Source organism: Pongo pygmaeus, chromosome 22 (genome assembly GCF_028885625.2).
Source record: "Pongo pygmaeus isolate AG05252 chromosome 22, NHGRI_mPonPyg2-v2.0_pri, whole genome shotgun sequence".
NCBI lineage: Eukaryota > Metazoa > Chordata > Mammalia > Primates > Hominidae > Pongo > Pongo pygmaeus.
Window position 1 is genome coordinate 44,066,045 of NC_072395.2, and position 24,327 is coordinate 44,090,371.

At 42.4% G+C, this 24,327-nt stretch overlaps 1 protein-coding gene across 11 annotated transcripts in view; it reads right to left on the minus strand.

Moving 5' to 3' along the window:
• Positions 1–24,327, minus strand: part of TIAM1 (TIAM Rac1 associated GEF 1) — a 485,833-nt gene that overhangs the window by 117,393 nt on the left and 344,113 nt on the right. For all 11 annotated transcript variants that reach the window (XM_054468477.2, XM_054468475.2, XM_054468478.2 and 8 more), the window contains 2 exons: positions 16,787–17,234; positions 10,530–10,702 (listed from right to left, as the gene is read on the minus strand). In XM_054468477.2, coding sequence (XP_054324452.1) covers positions 10,530–10,702; positions 16,787–17,234 — 621 coding nt within the window. The remainder of the gene's footprint in view (positions 1–10,529; positions 10,703–16,786; positions 17,235–24,327) is intronic.

The following is a 24,327-nucleotide window of genomic DNA, read 5'->3' on the forward strand; positions in this document are numbered from 1 at the left end:
AATGGGAACATTATCAGAAAATAATTAAACCAAGGGGAAATGATCTCCAAGCCAAAACTCCAAATTACTCAAATATTATGCAAGCAAAAGGTAGAATGAAGACATTTTAAAATATGCATCATTTTATAGGAAGTTACTACAGGTTATTTTCATGAAAACGAAGCAGCTGATAATTCTAGGGAGGCTGTTGTACATGAGGCCCGGAGAGCAGCCATATGGGAGCAGGACAATGTGCCAGGGGAGGGCAGGCTTCAAAGGAAAACATCACTGATGAACAAGCTAACATGCTGGAGATTTAGAAAATATCACTGCCACATAACCAGGAAACTAAGCAATATGAGCCTTCCCCCCAAAAAAGGGGGGCAGTCATTAACTACAGAAAAAAAAAACAAACAATTAAGAAATTGTTACAGAAAAGAAATAAGATCACAGTACACTACTTGACTCAGCAGCCAATACTATTTATATGGTCATAACAATGTAATAACACTGATTAGTGCTTTAATTCTAAATGTTCATATACCTATATGGGAAAATGAGGAAAGAAGAATTTATAGCTAACACAGCTAAATTTTCATCTATCATAATAGAAAGTCAGTAGTATCTAAAATCCATTAGAAACAGCAGTATAAACATGTTAATGAGGGCAAATGCAAGAAAACAAAGAAACAAAAACATCAGCTAAAGTAGTTTTGTATAGTTGCTTCTAGGGAATAAGCCTCATGAGGCGAAGAGGGCAAAAGGAGGAAAATAATTTCACTTTAAGCCTTTTAATGTTAGCTGAATTCTTTTAAACTATGCTGATATTGATTTAATACAAATTTAAACTAATGTAAGAAAAGGAAGAATACCGTTAGTAAAATAATTTGCATGATACATAACAGTATAGAAATTGTATAGGAAGATCTAGCTCAACCACAATTATACCTCTGCAGTGTGGGGAAACCTCTGAGGCACCCACAAGAAGGCATAAAATCTAGCTGATTTCCAGCCTTGTATGTTCATTTTGCACTTCAACATCCACATTCTCCATTAATAGTCTCCTAAGAGATAGGCAAGTGGGGCCCCTGCCAGGGCTCTGCACCTCAGGAAGTCCCATAGTTTGGAGGGCTTTTCTTGAAATTTTCCAAGTCTCCCTCTGTCTCCTGGAAAGGGGAGGTTTCAGGAGGTTTCTCCCCTTCAGGGAGCTCTCTTACCCTGTACCAGCTATTCAGTGTCAAAAAGATACCCGAAGCTCTTGAACTTGAGTCTGTGGCTACTGAGTCGCACCCACCAGACTGTGTGGTATTTCTTTCACCAGATTGCTTGAGATTGGGCCACCAGAATGGTGCTGACAGTTGATCCGGAGTGAGCCGAATTCTTTATATAGATAAAGCCTCCATAAAAAAATATTTTCCTGGGACTCCACATATCCTAGAGTTGGCCCTTCTCCACAACTAATCCATGTCAAAATCAAAGGTAAATATTTCTACAGTGGCTGGCTAGGGGCAGGGATATAATCTACGGTGCGGGGAAAACAGGACTTAGCTACAGGCTAAGTCAACATGGAAACCAACAAAGAGAACGAAGACCTTGCACTCAGCTTGTCGTATCAGTGGATAATGTGAAGTTAAGAGGAATATAAACACCAGGGAAGATCAAATAAGGATCCCAGAGGATTTCAACAGTTTATTAGAAGGATAAAAGCCACAAGGATAACATATCAAAGAGGTACATTTAAGTTCTGAGTTGGGTTTTTGAAAAAAAAATCTATTAAAGTAAGATGGGGAAGGCCTTACTGGGTAAGAATTGATGTTGAGGGTTTAAGATACCACGAGCTCAGTCTGAGTCAACAGTTTGATGTGGCTTTTAATAAAAGGAATTGACTCTAGAGGAAACAAGGACAATGGGAACCTCACTGCAGCCTGCATGGGGCAGACCACACAGAGGCTCACACAGGATGCTGAGCTCCTGGGCACACTTACAAGTAAGAACAGGGAGAATGGCTTGGGAACCTTAGGCAGGGTAGCCCAAAGAGACGTGGCAGGAGGTAAAGGAAAGCTGTTTTTAAGTATCTAAAAGGTGATGAGTAAGGATAAGCAGAAGACTTGCACAGGACTCTGGGGGTGAATATAGAAACAAAGAGAAATGGCAAGACTCACCAGAAAGAACACATTATCTCAACATGATGAAGAACTTTCTCTAGGACTTAGGGCTGCCTAACAAAACCGATGGTTGAAAGCTGAGAGATCTTCAGGAATGGGAGAGGCTGCCCAGTGGGCAGGCTCACCTGTTGGCCAGGGTCTTGCAGGGACCGTACCTCCTTTGAGAGGGGCACTGGGTCAAGAGGCCAAATCCCCATTAAAGTCTTTTCTACCACAAGTCCACTTGACACCTCCTTGTGAAAGATGATTTACAGGTTTTTCCCTAACCTGGCTGCCCTTGTCCAGGGCATGTTGCCATGACCTTCTTCAAGTCTCACACACGGCTAGACATGGCTTCCAAAGTAGTTCTCTCGAGCCTGACGAAACTCAAGACCTTAGCCTTTTCACAGTGAAGCCATACTTAATTTTTGTAAAGAGGAGCCCACGGAACTAGTCTTTTCTTCTTTATTACTAAAATGGTAACTGTTAAGCTTTTGCTATCTGTCAGACACTTACCATCATTATCACGCTTAATCTTCAACTCAACTTAATGGCATATGAGTCTCTTAATATGCATACAATACCCTTGCACAAGTGACTTTCTAAATGATGAGAAAATTTTCTATGGAAGGAAAAGGCAATCAATTCCTAGAGATAACATTTTCTATACCCCTTTAGATATACAAGTGCATATGATTTTCTACTCTATCATCTTTCTTATTTGCCTGGTAGCTGTGTTCCCAAGGCATTTAACAGACAAATTAATAACTAATATTAGGATATGTTACCATAAAGGTGGGTGAGCTTTTTGGAATTGTATGTGACATCCTAAGGTAATGAATGAATGAAGGCCCAATAGGAAGTTGTACTTTGTAGGTGGTAGGTACTGTCTCTGGCTTCAAGTTGAAGGAAAGAACTTAAATTAAAATAGTGCAGACAGCATAGCACTTCTTCCGTATACATGACTCCAACATTCCTGCTCATTCCCACTCTCCCCCAGCCTCACACATATAAATTCCTTTTCTACTTTTGTTGGTAACATGAATCTCCTTTCCATGGGTGAATCTGTGGGTATTTGAGTAACAGTGTGGAATCAGCAGCACACAGGACCTAGAAACTGTGTGCACTGAATTGAGCCCTGGGGCTGGAATAACCTACAAATTACTTCCATAATCATGGCTGATCGCCTGTGCTTTAGCCTCACCCCTACACAAACAGGTTTCATTCTGATTCAGCTGCTCCCGAGTTACATGGATTTATAATAAGCAGAAGGCAGAGAATGCCTTCATGGTATCCAAACAGCAGTCATTTCCTCCAAAAGCTTCATTTTGTGCTCTATCCCTCATAAACAGCATAAAGATTTCACTACAGCAAGAAGACAAAAAGGTTTTCAAAAATAAGATCCTATGTTGTCACATACGAAAAAGTTTACTTCATGTGATCTATTGGGTATTTACATTCTACTAGCAATTTTATGGCCAGGAAGGTCCTTTCAAAAGGAATTCACATCAGAAATGTATAAGTGAAACAGAAAACCTTCTGATTCCACTTGAGGGTTAAAAAAAAATTTTAAGGAAGCCTTTCTGAAATCCATCTGATAATCATCTAACCTGTGTAGTGAGGCAAGAATAACCAAAATCAGGTTTCACTTTAGAAATATTTCCAATGAGTAGCTTAATTGTAGGAATGAGAAAAAGCTAGTCACTTTTTACTGTAGCCACTGACTCTTGCCCATGTTCTTCTTAGGGTCAATAGTAATAGGACAAATAGTATACTCAGACAGTAAAAGGCTTTGGAGAAACATAGGCTTGATTTGAGTTGAGTTGGGGTCCAATTACCAGCTTTTGTAAGCCTCGACTTCAACAAATGGGGTATACAACACACATCAATGGATTAAAATGTGGATACATAATCCAACTAACTACTGCTCTAAGAATTACATGTGACTCACATTAAGATGGTGGTATACATAAGGGCTAAGTAAAACATAGCCACCGATCTCACAATAATGTTACTGTTGCTGTCAGTTAGTCAGACATTTCCTCATTTGCAAGATTTCCAATTAACAAATAAAAACTATGTCAGATGCAGAAAAACAATTTTTTTTGTTTTTTTTTTTTAGATAGGGTCTCACTCTGTCACCCAGGCTGGAATGCAATGGTGCAACCACGGCTCACTGCAGCCTGGACCTCCTTGATGCAAGTGATCCTCCCACCTCAGCCTCTCAACTAGCTGGGACTACAGGTACATGCCATCGTGTCCAGCTAATTTTTTTTATTCTTATTTTTTGGTAGAGGCAGGGTCTTTCCATGTTGTCCAGGCTGGTCACAACCTCCTGGGCTCAGTGATCTGCCTGCCTTGGCCCCCCAAAGTGCTGAGATTACAGGCATGAGCCACCATGCCCAGCCAAAACAATTATTTACAACATATATACAAGAAAATTTTCACGACATTATAGCATGTAGATTTAAAAAATAAGATACTCAAAGCATTACCCATTAAGGAAGGCTTAAGAAGTGAGAATGGGTTACAATCAAGTTTCACTGCAACAAATGACACCTTTAAGAGAGTAAAAAGCAAGCCACAGAGTAGAAAAAGATACTTGCAATGAATATAACCAACAGTGATGATATACAAAATACACAAAGAGCTGCCATAAATCATTAACAAAGAAACTCCGATGGAAAAAAAAATGGACAAGAGAGTAAAATAAGCACTTCACAAAAGATGATATTGAAATGGTCATTAAGCGCATGAATATGTGCTCAATTTCATATTAATATCTTAAAAAGGATTTTAAAAAATCTCAATATCAAGTTTGCAAAGATGAGGAATAACTAGAATTCTCCTAGGCTGCTAATGAGAGTATAAATTACATTAATTATTTTGAAAACTGTTTGGCATATCCTGAATATGTGCCTAACCCATGACCCTGCAATGCCACTCCTAGGTATATATGTTTGTCCAACAGAAATGTGGACAAACATAACCTGAGAACAGGTACAAGAGTGCTCACAACAACATTGCTTGTGATCCTTAACACCTGGGAACAACTCAAATGTACCTATGGAATGGATGCTATATGTCCCAGTTGGCCTGGGACTGTCCTCACTTATACCTGGTATACTGGCACAACTGTTAATAGTGTCTACTCTCTAAAGTGTCCTGGTGAATGCCATCAACATCAATGGGGGTTGGGGTGGGGTAGGAGGGTTAAGAACTTCCAAAGAGCCATTCCTTCACAAAAGCAACAAAAACAGTGGTAAAAAATGGTCAAAATCAACTTTTTCACAATTCCAGAAATTAATCTAAGTTCTGCAACAATCTGAGCTGCATTTATTAAAGATAAATGGCTGAACCTCAGTAAAAACAGCAAGTTTTGTGATGTTTTAAATTGCTCTATTTCCATCTTTGTCTCCTCATCTATACAATCACACGAAAACCAGCTGTGTAGCACCACAGGAGGGAACGACCTTCCTCAAGTCTGACACATGGAACTAAACATGGCATTCCAAGGTAGATCTCTACATCTTCCCCAAAACACCTTTCTCAGAGAACCATCACTAAGAGACCAGTCTAGCAGGTCCCAGAGAAACCTCTTCACAATCTTGTTGCTATTTGACCTGACTCAGACCTCATTCATGCAAACACTCTTCACTCCAGGGGGTGCTTGTGAAAAACAATTAATGACAATTGTTTAACATTGCAGTCGCCTGAAACAGTGATAACAGTCAAACAAATAAGAAGTTGACCAAGAAACTTGAGGAAAAATTGGGGAATACGATTTCCACAAAAGGCTCTGAAAAGCTATGACACAGTCCTTGGAATCTGGAAGGTCACTGATATGGTTTGGCTGTGTCCCCACCCAAATCTCATCTTCAATTGTAGTTCCCATAATTCTCACATGTTGTGGAAGGGACCCAGTGGTAGGTAATCAAATCATGGGTGCAGGTCTTTCCATGCTGTTCTCATGATAGTAAGTGTCATGAAATCTGATGGTTTTATAAAGGGGAGTTCCCCTGCACACGCTCTTTCTTGTCTGCTGCCATGTAAGAAGACTTTGCTCCTCCTTCGCCTTCTGCCATGACGGTGAGGCCTCCCCAGCCATGTGGAACTGAGTCCATTAAACCTCTTTTCCTTATAAATTACCCAGTCTCACCCAGTCTTTATTAGCGGCATAAGAATTGACTAATACAGTCACAAATATGTATAAGGCTGTCCACAAACCCAGATAGTCCCAAGAAGTTCCTAAGCTCACCCTATGACTGACCCTACAGCTCGGTGAAAGCAGAGATGAAGGCTAAGGCAGAGATGAAAGCTAGTTGCCTGAGTGTTGATCATGTGCTTGAACTTGCAAACTTCTGTTCTTAGGAAAGACTAGGAAACTTATTGCTTCTGTACATTTAAGGAAATCTCTCTCTAATAATTAGCTGACTACTAAACTAGCTGAGCAGAGACTTCAGTGGGCACACATAACAAAGCCTAAATATTTTACAGATTTTAAGAAGGTTGCTAAACAAAGAAGCACTATCACCACCAATAATCAACAACAATTGCAAATCCTGGAGGATGGGAGGTGGATCTGCTTTCAGAGTTGCCACATTTATATTATTTTAAATGTACAATTTAAACCAAAAAAGTATGAGACATGCAAATAAACAATAAACAACAATAAAGTATGGGCCAGGAATGGTGATTCATGCCTATCATTCCAGTGGGTTGGGAGACCAAAATGGGAGGACTACTTGAGGCCAAGAGTTTGAGACCAGCCTGGGCAACATAGCAAGATTCTGTCTTTAAAAAATATTTTTAAAAAATCAGCCAGGTGTGGTGTACACCTGTAGTCCCAGCTACTTGAGAGGCTGAGGTGGGAAGATTGCTTGAGTCCAGGAGTTCAAGGTTACAGTGAGCTATGATTGCATCACTGTACTCCAGCCTGGGTAATAGAGCAAGACCCTATCTCTAAAACAATTAAATAAAGTATGGCTCATATATAGAAAAAGAAGTAGTCAATAGAAACTGTCTCAGAAAAGTCCCGTGTTGAGTGTACTAGACAAAGATTTCAAGCAACTATTCTGAACGTATTCAAAGAACTAAAATAAACCATGTCTAAAGAAATAAAGTATGAGACTAATATCACATTAAATACAGAATATCAATAAAGAAATATAATTTTTGTTTGAAAGAACCAGGCCAGGCACAGTGGCTCATGCCTGTAATCCCAGCACTTTAGGAGGCTGAGGCAGGAAGATCACTTGAGGCCAGGGGTTTGAGACCACCCTGGGCAATAAAGCGAGACCCCCATCTCTAAAAAAATAGAAAAAATTAGCTGGCTGTGGTGGTGCACACCTGTAGCCCCAACTATTCAGGAGGCTGAGCTGGGAGGATTGCTCAGCCCAGGAGGCTGAGACTACAGTGAGCTGTGATCAGTGCACTACTGACCCTACAGCTCAACGAAAGCAGAGATGAAGGCTAAGGCAGAGATGGAAGCTAGTTGCCTGAGCGTTGATGATATGCTTGAACTTGCAAACTTCTGTTCTTAGGAAAGACTAGGAAACTCATTGCTTCTGTACATTTAAGGAAATCTCTTTCTAATAATTAGCTGACTACTAAACCAGCTGAGTAGAGACTTGGCAATTTATGAGACATGCAAATAAACAATAAACAACAATAAAGTGGGTCAGGAGACCAAAACGGGAGGACTGCTTCTATTGACATTCTAGTAGTCAATAGAAACTGTCTCAGAAAAGTCAGATCCAAAATCAGTGCACCACTGCACTGCAGCCTGGGGGACAGAACAAGACTCTGTCTCAAAAAAAAAAAAAAAAGAAAAGAAAAGAAAAGAAAAAATGGCCAGGTGCAGCAGCTCAGGCCTGTAATCCCAGCACTTTGGGAGGCCAAGGCAGGGGGAGTACCTGAGGTCAGGAGTTTGAGACCAGCCTGACTAACATGGAGAAACCCCACCTCTACTAGAAAAAAAAAATACAAAATTAGCTGGGCTTGGTGGCACATGCCTGTAATCCCAGCTACTTGGGAGGCTGAGGCAGGAGAATTGCTTGAACCTGGGAGGCAGAGGTTGTGGTGAGCTGAGATCATGCCATTGCACTCCAGCCTGGGCAACAAAAGCAAAGTTTCATCTCAAAAAAAAAAAAAAAATATATATATATATATATGTATATTTTATATACATATAAATTTAAAAAGTAAAAATAACCAGAAGAACTCAACAGCAGATTTGAGTTGGAAGAAAAAAGAACCAGTGAACTTACAACAGATCAAGTGAGATTAAGGAATAGAATGAAAAACAAATGAACAGAGTCTCAGAGGCTTGTGGGACTTCATCAAGCATACTAATGTAAACAGAACAGGAGTCACCAAAGGAGTGGAGCAAGATAAATGAGCAGGAAGACTATTTGAAGAAATAATAGCTAAAAACTATCCAAATGTGATTTAAATACACAAACACATGCACACAAATCTACAGATCCAAAAGACACTACCCCATAAATATATACACATTTTATTTTGTGGCTACTAGTACCCACAACAATTTTTAAAATTTAAAAATATTAAAAGATACATATCCGAAAGACAATAAATTCCAGGTAAAGTAAACTCAAAGAGAATGATACCTAGACACATAATACTCAAACTGTTTAAAGACAAAGTCATGATCTTCAAATCAGCAAGGGAGCCTCATAGGATAAACAGCTGATTTTTCATCAAACACCATGAAGGCCAGAAAGCAGTGGGATTTTCGAAGCACTGAAATAAGATGGTCAATTAAGAATTCTATATCCAGCAAAACTATCCTTCAAAAATGATGGGGAAATTAAGTCATTTCCAGATAAATAAAAGTGTCCTGGCCTGGATGATAAAAGACATACTCAATTCAACTAGTAGGCTGCATTTGTGAGTGGGGTGGGGTTGGGGGAGGTGGCTTAGGTGCCTGAAACTTCTATTTCTTGTCCTGGTTGGTGGTTGCATAATTACTTTATGATAGCTCACTGAGCAGTACATTTATGTTGTGTGCACTCTTCTTTCTGTGTTTTACATCACAGATTTTTAAAAAAGAAAACACAGATGCTTTATCTTTATATAATCAAAATTAGCACTTTATATTTCTTACTTTAATTGTCCAAATAGAAACAGCTTCTGAAGCCAAAGCCAGAAACTTGGTGAAATAAATGACTTCTTTCCTCTATACCTTTGTTCCAGCCCCCTCCTTGCATGTTATATTCTTACTGTCTTTGTCACGCCATTTATACCTGCTCTTCCTTTAGTAGTCATTGGTAGGCTTTACCACATTATAAAGATTTGCTATGTCTGTCCCCTCTGTTGTATGTGAACACTTTTAAGAAGACAAACTGTCAGCTGGGCGCAGTGGCTCACACCTGTAATCCCAGCACTTTGGTAGGCCGAGGTGGGTGGATCACCTGAGATCAGGAGTTCGAGACCAGCCTGACCAATATGGTGAAACCTCGTATCTACTGAAAATACAAAAATTAGCCAGGCGTGGCAGCAGGTGCCTACAGTCCCAGCTACTCAAGAGGCTGAGACAGGAGAATTGCTTGAACCTGGGAGGCAGAGATTGCAGTGAGCTGAGATCGTGCCACTGCACTCCAGCATGGGTGACAAAGCAAGGCTTCATCTCAAAAAAAAAAAGACGAACTGTCAAAATCGTCAGTATTCTCAATAGCACTATGCAGAGCACATAGGAAGCACAGAATAAAGGTTTGAGAAATTAATTATTCAATGGAATCAATAAAGAAAGCCTTCCTACATAACAACACAAAAAAGGTCTTGCAGAGTATATTACAACTATTCCAAACTCAAAAGATTCCCTATCAAAGAAAATGTTAATCCTGAAGCAGTTAGCAGAGAAGTATTTTTTTTTAAAAAAGTTGAAATGCAAGGATGCTGAGTAGAAAGTTCTGATCAGATGAGGAAGAGAAACTGTTTAGGTGATGCCAGTCATTTCTGAGATGTCATTATTTTACTTTATGATTAATATTAGAAAAGAACATATTATAAATAAAAATTTTCGACAGCTCAAATCATGTCTAAAAGAAGAAATTCACGATCCCTTTCTTAAATGCAACAGAAATGGTACTGAGACAACACAAAGATATCCTTCAACTCATGACAAACAGAGCAAGTGTCTCACATCCAACTCACAGCCCTCCTTAGCCTTCACTTGGAAAACTTCTGAATGTACCTATTCCTGGAATTTAGTATAGATGTTTATTTTGTCATTCACTGTTTTTGTTTTTATAATGAGCAACAGATTAATCTCACCACTAAAAAAAAAGAAAAGCAGTGGAGGGAGACTGGGTACCTAGGCAAGAAAAGAAGGTAGCCAGTTCAGAGGTTTGAAATGCCCTGCAAAGGAAGTGCCCAACAAACCTGAAAAAGGAAGGCATCACCCAGGGAATTGCTGAGGCAGAAGACAAAGTCCTTCTTGGGGTGCTCAGGCACTGCCTGCACAATGCTGTTCTCCACCCAGACGGCGTGTTTGGGGATGCTGTTGTGGTCTATCCCAGACCTGCCGTCGCTCTCGTAGAAAAATAGCGTGCATCCTGAGGAAACAGAACAAGGGTGTGCATGAGTATTCAATGCTTGGGAAACAAAAGAAACCATAGTGGAACCTAACACGTGCACCCTGTCAGAGGCTGAAAATTAAAGCACGTGGAACCCAGGAAGTAAAGAGAATGGAGCCAGGCTTGGACTCAAGTCTTGGATGGGCCTAAAGAAGGACAAAGATCTTAAATTGTAGCTTCTCAGCCTGCCTGGGATTCCTTCCTGCATGCCCTCAAGTTCTCTCAAACCCTTCCTTTGGGTTTTAGAATGATTCATTACAGGTTTCCTCACAGACATAGGGTTTTGTGACTCCTCTGTCACGAGGCGAATACAAACATGGTCCTCCAGGTCAGAACTTTGCCTGGCACTATGTGAGGATTAGAAGTCACTACTGTCCGATTGAAGCCCATTCAAATATGTCTCATATGATATGCAACCAGAAAAATCTAGAAAATGTATTTAGTTTCCAGACCATGCCCTTGGATAAAACAATATATAATACCAGTGTTAAGTACTTTAAGGATAAGAAAAACAATGATACATTTTTGGTCTAACATCTTATCTATAAATTTTTTTTTTTTCTATAGCCAACCATGCCCTTGTTCCTACTGCAAGAGGAAATCTATGGCACACATACAAAGGCCTGGGAGAAGCTGGAGTCCTGGTCCATGCATAATTGCACTGTGAAACTAACAAGATAGTAGCAACAGAATATTTTACAGACTTGTGGCAAGATGGGTTCCATAGATTCCCTCCATTATCACCTAAACTTGAGGCTCACTTTAATAGCAATTATGAGCTGAACACTTACTCTGAACTAACTGAAATCAACTTCAGGGGAAGCCAGGGTATAACTTTATGACTCTTCCTCAACTTCAACATAAGCTGTCCATCCATTTTCACCATTTTCCTTACCACAAACAAGTGCCACACTTCCTGTGAACTGCACAACCCTTGAAAGTTCAATCTACTCAGCTACAATGGGAATCTGTAAAGCAAATTTGCTTATATGTGATTAGCAGTGTAGAATGATGCAGATCAATAGAAAGGTCACACTGGTTCAAGGGCAACTTTTCCTAGCCCATAATATTTCACATTACCACAGAACAGCTGTTGAACTCTACGTCCCTCCACACAGATGAATGTAGCATATTGATATGCCCTGCCCACTCGTTTCACATTTTTTTCTCTTGGTACAGTTTGACCATGGGCTCTGCTTACAAGTCCTTATTGCACGGTGCTGCTAAACATCATGATTTCATACTTGTGGTCCTTGTCTCCATAATTCAGGAGTCTCAATTATTCCTTCTACCCATTCAAGTTACAGTTGCTTCTTTTTTCAAAGGTAAAGCCCTATGCTAATGCTTTTCTGAAAGATAAAGTTTGCCAGGCACAGTGGCTTACGCCTGTCATCTCAGCACTTCGGGAGGTGAAGGTGGAAGGATTACTTGAGCCCAGGAGTCCAACAGCAGTGTGGGCAATACAGTGAGGCCTCATCTCTACTAAAAATAAAAAAAATCAGGCGGACATGCCTGCGGTTCCAGAGACTCAGGTGGCTGAGCTGGGAGGATTGTTTAAGCCCAGGAGGTTGAAGCCGCAGTAAGCCATGATCATGCCACTGCACTCCAGCCTGGGCAACAGAGCAAGACCCTGTCACAAAAAAAATAAAAATGAAAGATAAAGTTTTATGTTGCTTATTGTTAAAAAATTTTAGTGGAGTTCTGCACGGTTATTTTTATTTTTCATTACTATTATTTTTGTAGATATGGGGTCCCACTGTTGCTCAGGCTGGAGTACAGTGGCACAATCATAGCTCACTGCAGCCTTGAACTCCTGGGCTCAAGTGAACCTCCTATCTCAGCCTCCCAGGTAGCTGGAACTACAGGCATATACCACCATACCTGGCTAATTTGTGTATTTTTTTGTAAAGACAAGGTCTCACTATGTTACCCAGGTTGGTCTCAAATTCCTGGCCTCAAGTGATCCTCCTGCCTCAGCCTCCTATAGTACTGGGATTATAGGAATGAGGCACCACACCAAGCTAATTTTTTTTAGTTTGGGATTTAAAAGTTACATGGTATAATTTAAATACATACCTGTAGAGTAGTCTGCCCCAACTCTATTTTTCTCAAATCCCAATGATTTTGAGGATCTCAAGGCTTTTCAGGAACACTTGTATCAAAAAGCAGAATCATCTGTACCTCCTATTTCCATGCCTTAGGCTAGCACAGATTAGAGAGATAAAGAAATAACAAAAATGGGAGGGGGAAACCGTTTTCCTCTAAGTCAGAGGTTCTTATGATGCAGCAAACTTGGCAACGTCTGGTGACCTTTCTGGTTGTCACAACTTGGGGGAAGGTGCTATTGGCATCTAGTGGACAGAGCCTAAAGAAGTTGTTAAGCATCTACAATGCCCAGGACAGCCCTCACAACAAATAATTATCCAGAAAATGTCAACGGTGTCACTGTTGAGAAACCCTGCTCTAAATAGTTTTTACGGCTAATTCAACACTAATGAAAAGTAGATTCCTAACATAAAAGGAGCAACACATGTTAGCACAGGTTAAGAAGAGAGAAAGAAGCCTGTGGATAATGAATTAGGTGACACTCACAAATCCTAACACATGCACCTATTGAATGTTGTATGGTCCTATCAGGTAATTATTTGTATAATTTTTCAACTTTGATTTAGAATCATCCACAACAAAGCACCACCAAAGGTGATTAAAATCAGCTTTTACTCAATGATCAACTTGTTCCAATTTTAAGATGAACGCAAAGCAGCAAATCTGAGAACCACGTTCTCCCTGATGAAAGTCTGTTTACTTTCATCTTCCCTGGAACATACTCTGTACGTTCTTCCGTTGTCCATGGAAACACTCCAGAGACTAATTCCAAATGAAATCTTTTTTTAAAAAAACTCAATTACTTTGCCTAATGGGAAAGAATCTTTGGGAAAAAAAAAAATGTCTATCCCACAGTTCCAACATGTTCTGCTTTTTATTTCCCAATATTCAAGCATTGCTAAGAAAAAGTCAGCTGCAAGTCTTGCTTTTGAGCAGCAAGGACAAAGCCCTGAGGTTGTCAACAAATCCTGGGAACCCATCAGGATGAAGCAAAGAACTCAGTGGCTCCATGTTCTGGGCCTGAATTCCAACAGGTTGTGTCACTCAGATCTGCGTCACCAAGAAAGTAAAGACTCCCTTCCCTAAAGGGCCTGTGGGCTGTGCTCCTGGACACCTGCACCCTGACTTCCTGTGTCATTTACTCTCTGAGGGAACGACAGAAACAAAATAAACCCCTCTGATATGTCCCAAGTAAAAAAAGCCAACTAATCATTTTTATTTTACGCCACTAACATTGCTGCTGTCAACCTGAGAGTGAGAATCCCCTGGGAAGCTTGTTTAAATCACAAAGTCAGGGTCTGTTGAAGGCTGAATTGTATTCTCAAAACATCCTAAATCCAGTTAGCTCAGAATATGATCATATTTGGAAATAGGGCCTTTAAAGAGGTAATTAAGACAATATGAGGTCACGTGGGTGGGCCCTGATCCAATATAAATGGTGCCGTTATAAGAAGGAATTTGATCATAGACAAGTAAAGGGAAGACCATGTGAAGACACCGGAAGAAGACAGCCATCTCCAAGTCAAGGAGAGCAGTCTCAGAAGAAACCAACCCTGCCAACACCTTGATCTTGGATTTCCAGCCTCCAGGACTGTGAGATGATACATTTCTGTTATTTCCACCATCCAGTCTGTGGTGCTTTGCTATGGCAGCCCCAGCAAACTCATCCAGGGCCTACCACGAAATCTTGTGATTCACCAGGTGTGGGGTACAACCCAGAAAGACCCTCAAGAGGCTGTGATGCAGATGATCTTCGGATCAAGCTATTAAGAACTTGGCACTAATTAATAAAATGAATGCTAAGATGGGCTGCTAAGGATAAGAGGCTGCAGCATCCAGTGGTGTGCCCATCTAGGGGAGAAGCGGGAAGTGGAAGAGGAAGAAGCCTTTGCCCTCATCTCCTCTCACTCCCCCAGAGCAGAGCAGCTGGTGTGATCCAGGCCCCTCAGACATAACCCTATAGCACCTCCAAGTTAAGCCAAGGCACGTCACACATGAGAAAGAACACTGCAGTTCTCCAAAATGCTTCCACACAATACACATCTATGTCTCATAGGCAAGACCACTACAGCAAAAAATCATCAAAAGATAATGTTCTAGGAGGCCAGGCACCAATGCAACTGTAAACCCAAGGCCGAAGCAGGAGGATCACTTGAGGCCAAAAGTTGGAGATCAGCCTGGGCAACAAGCAAGACCCTGTCTCAACAAAAAATAAAAACATTAGCCAGGCATGGTGGCACATGCCTGTAGTCCCAGCTACGTGGGAGGCTGAAGCAGGAGGATCTCTTGAGCCCAGGAATTTGTGGCTGCAGTGAGCTATAACTGTGCCACTGCATTCCAGTCTGGAAGACAGAGTGAGACCCTGTCTCAAAAAGAAAAAAAAAAAGAAAAAGATAATGCTGTAGGAATAGCTGAGCAACAACACTTCAGAAGGAGCCAGGGCCTCTGAGTGACTTCATAGAAAAGAGTTATCACACAAGCCTTAGATCGTCTATTTTTGATAGGTGGGAGGGAAATAAAGTTCTGTCTTGCTTATGGCATTGGGATTGGCATTGCGGGTCTCTGGCACATGCAGCAAAGCCTATATCCTGACCAATACCCTCCCTTCCTGTGTCATCAGGCATCTGAGCAACAGCTGGCACCAAGAGTAATGGGGCCAACCTAAGTCCTACTTGTGCAAGGGTTGACCTGCACCTGCACATCACTGCATAGGCATTTGTGTTCACCTCACTGAACAGAGCTCTAGGCTGCTCCATGTCTCTAGGACTGCATGTTCCCAAACCAACCACAGTCTGTGAAATCCAGTATCGAATGGTCTAGTTTGATACTGATAAGCCCAGGCTTCTTCCTCTTGTGCCCTTCCATCAATCCTGTTGACCTATCTAACCTAGCCTGCCATGTATTAACCCTGTTTCAAGTCTAGCTTGGGAAGAAAACTGTGTGTGTTTGAGAAGTGTTTTTCTTTTTAAAATATAGAGCTCACAAATATATTACATTTTCTAGGCTACCAGGATGTATGAAGATACAATACGTACATGTACTTCACAAAAATGTGCAAAATTACAACAAATACCAACAAATACAAGCATGGTTATATGAACAGAAAATAAAGTGATCTACACATGCATGTCTGTATCTATATATACACAGTCAAAAACACAAAGTTTGACTATTAAATAGTGACTGACTTTTTCATAAACATGATGGTCTATACAATCCATTAATATCAGGTTGAAGCCTATGAAATTAACATTATTCTACCAATTTTTTACCTTAAAAAAATGGCAATTTCATAGAATTCAAGCTAATAAATTTCCCTCCAAAATAGTCACTTTGAAAGACAAAAAGCTGAATGAGTCCAAAAAGATTTGGTTTTTTTGGAACTCATCCTTTGAAACTGTCATCAAACCACTTGCATATATGCCAAAACTAGACACGAGATGCTCCTCTAGCATAACTGTGAAAAAAGAAAATAAAACATCATTTGCAGGGGTGGGGATGGGAGAGTTACTAATCAGGGGGCATAAAGTTTCACTTAAGTTGCATGAATAGGTTCTAGCTTATTTATTTGTTTGTTTGTTTATTATGAGCTGGTGTCTTGCTATGTTGCCCAGGCTGGTCTTGAACTCCTGGGCTCAAGTGAACCTCCTGCCTCAGCCTCCCAAAGTGCTGGGATTACAGGCGTGAGCCACTATGCCCAGCCCAGATGACTAGATTCTAGAAATCTGCCTTACAACATTGCACTTGTAGTCGATAATGCCATATTGCACATTTTAAAATGTGTTAAGAGGGTAGATTTCACGCGAAGTGCTCTTACCATGACAAATGTTTTAAATTAATATGATTTTCAAATTCTATACAACAACAACAACAAACCCACCCATCCCGTGAATATGTGCACAACAGGGCACCTCTATTGGTGCATTTGGCACATAGCCAGGGCCCTCCCGCTCTCACCTTTCAGGGACACCCAGTAGTGCTTCCACTTCCTCCGGGTGGCTGACTCCACCTTCTTGTTCTTCTTGTGCACCAGGAAGTTCTTGACGGCCAGGGCGCCGGCCTTGCGCACCGTGCCCTGCGTGGCGGTCAGTAGGATGTCCGACTGGCCCGGGGAGCTCAGGGTGCCGCTGCTCTGCTCATCGCTGTGCGCCGAGCCGGCCTCCTCCAGGCTCTCGCTGTTGGTGGTGCTCATCTCCAGCTCCCGCCGGAAGTTCTCGTACACCCCCTGACGAGCCGCATCCCCGGTGGAGCTGCTGCCGCTGTCGCTGCCCACAAAGGCCCGGCCTGTGGTAGGTGAGTAGCTGGAGTTGGTGGCATTAGATCGCCTGGACAGGAGGTCCGTGTCGGTAGTGGCCCCTTCAATCCCACTGTCTGCAAACTCACTGCCCTCGCCTGCATTAACATCCTTGGGAGCAGAAAGAGAGAGCAAAGAAGACAAGTGTCAGGTGGAGAAGGACCCTGTGGGTCCAGCCAGGGCTCTGTAGCAGCGGGATACGCCTAAGGCACAGCCACTCCCGACGGCTCCTGGACCAGGTCCTGCTCAACCTTGGATCCGCACATACCCAGCAGAGCTGCTCAGGAAACCTTCAGCCGCCCTCCGTGAGAGCAAACGATTTGGAATGTTCAAGAAATATAAAAGAAATAAGGAACACTTCAAAGAGCTTATTATTTCTCTAAGATAATTAACGAATTGGCAAATTCGCGATTGAGATTCTACAGCTGCCATGCTGAGAACCCAGCACCCTCAGCCTCATCAGCTTGCCCTGAACTCCAGGAAATTCTGCAGGCAGATGAGTTAATTGTTCCAGACGTAGGGGGTGACAATGAATAACTAGGTCTTTATAGCTGATATCTTTACAAATAAATAAATAAAAGGCCTGCTTAGGAGTCTCTTTTATAATGGAATGACTGAAAAGATAGCTAGTGCACCGCCTCACTCACTCACCCAGCACGGCCCAGTGTTCCAGGAGCAGGCAAGAATCCTCATCCTCTAATCAGATTCGCTTCTTGAAAACAAGCAGCCTCTCACTCTGCATTGTGCTAAATAAGTCTGTGGGGCCCACAGCTCCATTGAGCTCTCCAATTACCTCGCCCTTTCAAAGCTGGGATGCTAGGAGCCTTGGGCAGGCTACTTGCTGCCCCAGGGCCAAATGACAGCTCGAGGCAACTGCCAAGATACTGGGGGTATCAGTTCCAAGTTTAAAAACATTGGGAACTTCCAAAGCTGCTTCTGCTCTGAAGTTGAACATTTCCGGGACAGACAGGTCTATTCTTAAATCAGTATCTTAATTGCTCTAAAGAGCTACAGGCATTTCCATAAACAATAATTAAACAATGGCAGTCATCAAGGAAGGATACTCACTGCAGTATTGGACAGAACAGCTCAAAATCTTATGCATAAGAAAGGAGCCTAATTCTTCTCCAAGGAAGAGAATGGGAGGCTGAGTCTAATATAGAAGATGCCAAAGTAATACACGGTTTGGCGGTTTCACCAATTTGGGGGCCTTTAGTCTCATAAATGGCTAATTCCGGTTCAAACACGTAAAAACTAACCAGATATTCTGAATTACCATACAAATGAATGCTCTGGGCTCCTATCTTTGCTGAGAGGCAATGGGGGCAGTATGAGCCATCCCACAAACTAATACTGGCCTACACAAGGACCCAGACAGACATTGTGCCCATATCTCCACAAACCTCACTTAGTTCTAAGAATTGTTCAAAGTTCACCTTCATCGTGAAGAAATACTAAGTGAGCAACTAAAAGAGATGTATAGCAAGACATGGGAAAAAGAAGGTGTCAGGAGTAGAATGGCAGCAGGAGATTGCTGGGTGAGCTTCTAGGGATCCATTATAAATGGAGCTTAGACCCCTGGGAGTTAGAGGGACTTAAGGGAAAGAAAAACCACGAATGCAGCTCAGATGCAGACCCCTATAACTGCTGGTTCCCACAGCTTTGCTATCTGCTATCCTGCTTATTAACATCCACGGGTGGTCATGAAAGACCTAGAGCCAATTGGTAAAAATCCTCTACACAAACAGGAAAACACTGTTATCAACCCACATTTCTCCTTGGCAGGGACATTGACCATATGCTTCCCTCTTGATATAAGACAAAAGAAAATTTGACAATTGTTGATTATTCAGGATAACCAATGAGTTACACAAGATGAGTCCGTGAATTTTCCAAACTTTTGGATTCATTTTCATGTCTCAGTCCTTCTGGGAAGAAGGTTTGGTATGTGTGAAAAAATCAGCTATTAAGTACTCTCCTCTAAAATGCAAAGAGGTGAAATGCTTCTCCACAAGACAGGGAAATTTAGCTACACAGGTAACATCCCTATTCCATAAGAGAGACTTTGGTACAAAGGAGAAAAAATGATCCCAGGCATCTTGTAATTCCCAGAGCTCCAGAAGAGGAAGGGACTTGGCAAAGCCATCTCATTGATGAACAGCCTGCGGCTTAGAAAATCACAAGTCTGGTTGGTGGCAGATGGGAAGTTGAAACCTATCCTTCCAAGTACACTTTCCACTATTATAAGGCGACCTCATGGCTCAGCTGCAGGTAGCACCTGACCAGATTCTGTCTAAATATTCAATCCCAGCAGGGCATGGTGGCTCATGCCTATAATCCCTGTACTTTGGGAGGCTGAAGCAGGTGGATCACCTGAGGTCAAGAGTTTGAGACCAGCCTGGGCAACAAGGTGAAACCCCATCTCTACTAAAACTATAGAAAATCAGCCACACATGGTGGTGCGCACCTGTAGTCCCAGCTACTCAGGAGGTTGAGGCAGGTGGGAGGATCGCTTGAGTCCAGGAAGTGGAGGTTGCAGTGAGCCAAGATTGCACCACTGCACTCCAGCCTGGGCAACAGAGAGAGACCCTGTCTCAAAACAAAACAAAACAAACAAACAAACAAATCAATCCCATGCCTTCCCCCTTTTCTTACCAACAATGGCTCTTCTAGATGTTTTCAGCAAAAGCTGAGTGACTGTTTATCCAGTTGCCTTGACCTGCCTGGCAAAAAGCTAAAACCTGCAAGTGCAAGAAAGGGGAAGGAGGATGGGAAGAGAGGATAAGGAAAAGCGAGGCAGAAACCCAAAAGACCAACTCTCAAGCGCGTGTCTCATAAGAGTTCACTACATTGCCAACACCATCCATCCCTTTACAGGAGGCCCTCACATCTGTCTCTATTTAAACTAAGAGTAAGGCCTCAATGGACACTCACCTCTGTATAGACCTGAACATCTGCTCATGCCAACTGACGCTGTAGCTTTGCCATGGCCAGACTATGTGTGTTCAACTCTGGGACAACCATTAAACCAAGCAAGGAAGTGATTACTCCAGGTAAAAGACCCGTGGGCCCCAGGTGAGCTTGCATGCTTTGGAAGCACACAGCTCCGTGTCATCACCGGGGAATGCTCTTGTCATCTGTGATCCAAGACAACTCCACCTTGTCTCCTTAAGTGGTTATTCAGGCTCAGTGGTACACATGCCCCCACTGATATGTGACCCAACCCATTGAGAAACGGACGCAGGTTGCCCAGCCCCAGCCCTTATTCAGTCATGAAGCTTGGCATGTCCCAAATTCCCAGAAGTCCATTCTCCAGCATTGCTGGAAATGGTGATGACCCAGCCAGAGGTGCTACTCAACACCATTCTTTCTTTCCTTCATTGTGTTGCAAACTTACTTAGTGGTCATCTTTCAGAGGGGCTCCTCCTACTACCCACCTGAGAATCCTGATTCTCCCCCTACCCCAGAAGCACCTGTAAACCTCCCCAGTCTTCCCAGCAGTGAGGAATACAGAAGACTGACACCACGGAATAGTCCCAGGGGAGCCTCAGCAGTTTTTGTAGCAACTGCAAGGTAGCTTCCCTCTTAGAGTCAAATACTAAATTTTAATCAAAAAAGGCAGAGGACATCAAGGGAGATGGTAAGATCCTGGCTAGACAGAGAAATAATTCTAAACATGGTTCATGATCTAGCTGAGACTTCCAGAAAACAGCTCAAAATAAACTCTCCATGTTAGAACCACTCCGTTGAAGAGATTTCCGATCGTGAACAACATTCGCGGGGCCGAGAGGCTCTTCAATCCTGTTCTCCCAGGACAAATTCTCTGAAGCCAGATTTTCAGGGCACTCACCAGTTTCCATTCCACTGGCAGCTTCCCCAAAAATGAATGTATGCACAAGTGGCCAGCTGTAGCCTAATACATACAACAGCTGTGGGCAAGAGTTTTCTTAGCATTTGAGCTGGGCAACAAATGCTTAAATGAGCTCCCACGCTAAAATGAGGGAGGCAAGAGGCAAATTCAAAGCCTGTTTTCACTGCCTTGAAAACTGGAGGGTCACGCAGCATGAATGTAGACTAATGACACATTGTGGTAAGGCTCCAGTTGTTTTGACAGGAGACTTCAAATACTACCAAAGGGAGAGGTTTTCTGTGCTAATGATGTGCGAACACAATTTTGAAAATGCAATTAGCCAGAAAGTGCAAAGGCTCTGGGACAATTCCAGGACCAGTAGAATCAATTGGCCACTTGTAGTTAAGTTATAAGTCGAATGCAATTAGATACTGTTTCCTCTGTCACTTGAATTTCCCTGATAGATCCAGCTTAGCTTGAATACACCTGTGTTAAGATGCTAACTATAATGCAGAATTCACTGAATTCCAGGGGGTAAAAAAATGTGGACCTGCAGAAACCCTGTATTAGAATTGTTTCTGGCTTGCTAAATTCTAACATATCCTTCCTCTGATTTATCATCTTCTTCCTAACCCCAAAATGTTAAGTACCCCTCACTAAACACACACACACACACACACACACACACGAATATCATCTTTGGTTCTCAGTATTATCTCCTTGGTATTCTCAGCATACTCTCCTTTGATAATCTCAGTACAGCAAGTATCAATTCTAGGTAAATGACTCTGAACCAATCTGTGCCTCAATTTCTTGATATGTATAATGGGGAGAGCAACACATCTACTTTGTAAGACACTTTATAAGACACTGTGAGATTGAGTTAACCCAGGAAAAGTGTCTTAAACTGAGCCCAGCATATAGTACCTGCTCAAAAATGTTAACTATAATTATGGTCATCTCTACCTTCAGCCCTACTTACATCTTGGCCCAAGGAGGGAAGGCATTGCCTGAACTCAGTTGCTAACTTCCTGCACCAACATGGAAGAAAGGTCTCTGAGAAACCTGGGAAAAACACAGGCATACCAAGGCTGGTGCCAGCCTAATACTAATTAGGCTTGTTAATTGTTCTCACATTCACAAAACAGCACATTAAACTAGGAAAATGGTGACGTTCTCTACATTGTAAATTAGTAACTACTGGTCACTATTACGAATTACTAATAATTGCCATCCCTGATTTGCCAGAATAGGAAATCAACTCTATTTTCCCTCCCCTTCCTTTCCTAGGGCAAAATCTCTATGCCTTTCTTTTTATGTTTCCAACACCCATTCCTTTTCTTCTAGCAATTTCCAATGGGAGTCACTCACAATTTCAGCTACAAGCATTAGAACCAAAATCCTTACTGTTACTAAAAAGGGATTCCAAAGTAAGTTGGCAAAAGCTTGAAATGTTCCTTCAGGTAACTCCTGATTGGAGATGCTTTATGTCTAAGTTAAATGAATCATTGCCTCTCCTTTCATCTGCTTGTCTATGTACGTGCTTATACCTTACAGTCATCCCTCCCCTCCCTCCTCACTATCCATAATATATCAGAGACTCAGTTTTTTCTCTTCCCTTCTGAGTGCCACATCACTGGTTGAGCAATAAGCTCTCTCTTCTAACCCATCTTCCTTCCATCAATGCATCCGGCACAACACTGCCCGGTAAATGTTCCAGGAGAAATGTGGAGGACTCCTCAGAGTGCTGTTCAAGACCCTCCCCCAGTGTCCCACGTTAGCACTTGAGCTTCGATGTCCCCACCCACTAGTGAAATTGAAGAACTCATTCCAGGGCATACTCCCAACCTTTCTCTCTCTCAAGAATACTCACGTCCCCCCTTTTACTACAACCAGAAGCCTTCTCTGCGCTTCCTCCAACTGCCATACCAACCTCTCCACAGCATCTCCTCTCCCACCCCCACCCCACCCCAGCCACACTGAGCTCCTCTTCCTTGCTCAAATGTGCCGTGCACCCTCCCACATTGCAACTCAGGAGCCAGCTCCCTCCTCCCCTCCTCTCCTTCAAGTCCCTATCCAGAGGTCTGCCCTCACCCTGACCATCCAGTCAGAAATTGCCCCCCACATCCCCCACACCCCATCTTCCTCAACATGCCCTGTCTTTCTTCCACAGCACATCGCTTACTTATTATGCTGTTTTCTGCCACACACACACCCACTTCACCCCAACAAACTCCACGAGCTTGTGGATCTTTCCTCGCTGACGCATCCCAAGTGCCAAGAATAGAGCCTGGCATGGGGAAGGCACTTCAAAAATAATTGCTGAATGAACTCACGGCTGCTCATTTTCCACCACAATCTCAAAACAAGGAAAACAGTTTCTCATGGAATGCACTGCAGTTGGAGTTAAAGGTTTTGTCATTTCTAAACTCAGCTCATGCTCAACTAAAGTTGAGGTGACAAATGAGTCCTAGTTATAAAGCTTACATTTATAGGCTTCAAGCAGCCTAGCTGGATTATGTCTTGTGTGGATGCAATCAGAGTTCACTTAAATTTTTGTTCTTTAACTCTTTTAAAAAATAGAGAAAGTAAGAAAGATATATTAGGCCGGATGCAGTGGCTCATGCCTGTAATCCCAGCACTTTGGGAGGCCAAGGTGGGTGGATCACCAAGTCAAGAGATCTAGACCATCCTGGCCAACATGGTGAAACCTCATCTCTACTAAAAATACAAATATTAATGCACCTGTAGTCCCAGCTACTCCGGAGGCTGAGGCAGGAGAATCGCTTGAACCCGGGGGGCGGAAGTTGCAGTGAGCTGAGATTGCGCCACTGCACTCCAGCCTGGTGACAGAGTGAGACTCTGTCTCAAAAAAAAAACAAAAAACAGAAAGATATATTGAACTATCTTATGGCCCAAGCTAGATACTCGGTCAACTGGTGGTCCAAAGCCAACTGGGCCCAAATGACAATGCGACAGGCCGGTCAGGTGTTTCCTAAGTTCTCCATTGGGATCCATGGAGACCCTGTCAGGCCTTTAGGGCAGGCTGGCTTCGTGGCCACATCCAACAGTCACACATTTACAGTTATGCTGTAAAAAACCAATGATTACACATTGTTATGACACAATTTGAGTCAAGGGGCTCAATTTTCCTCTATTCTTATACTAGGAATGTGATCTTTTTCTTTTTCTTTTTTCTTTTTTGAGACAGGGTCTCATTGTATCATGCAGGCTGGTAGAATATAGTGACATGATCATAGCTTGCTGCAGCCTCAACCTCCCAGGCTGAAGCAATCCTCTCACCTCAGCCCACTACGAAGCTGAGACTATAGGCACACACCACCACACTTGGCT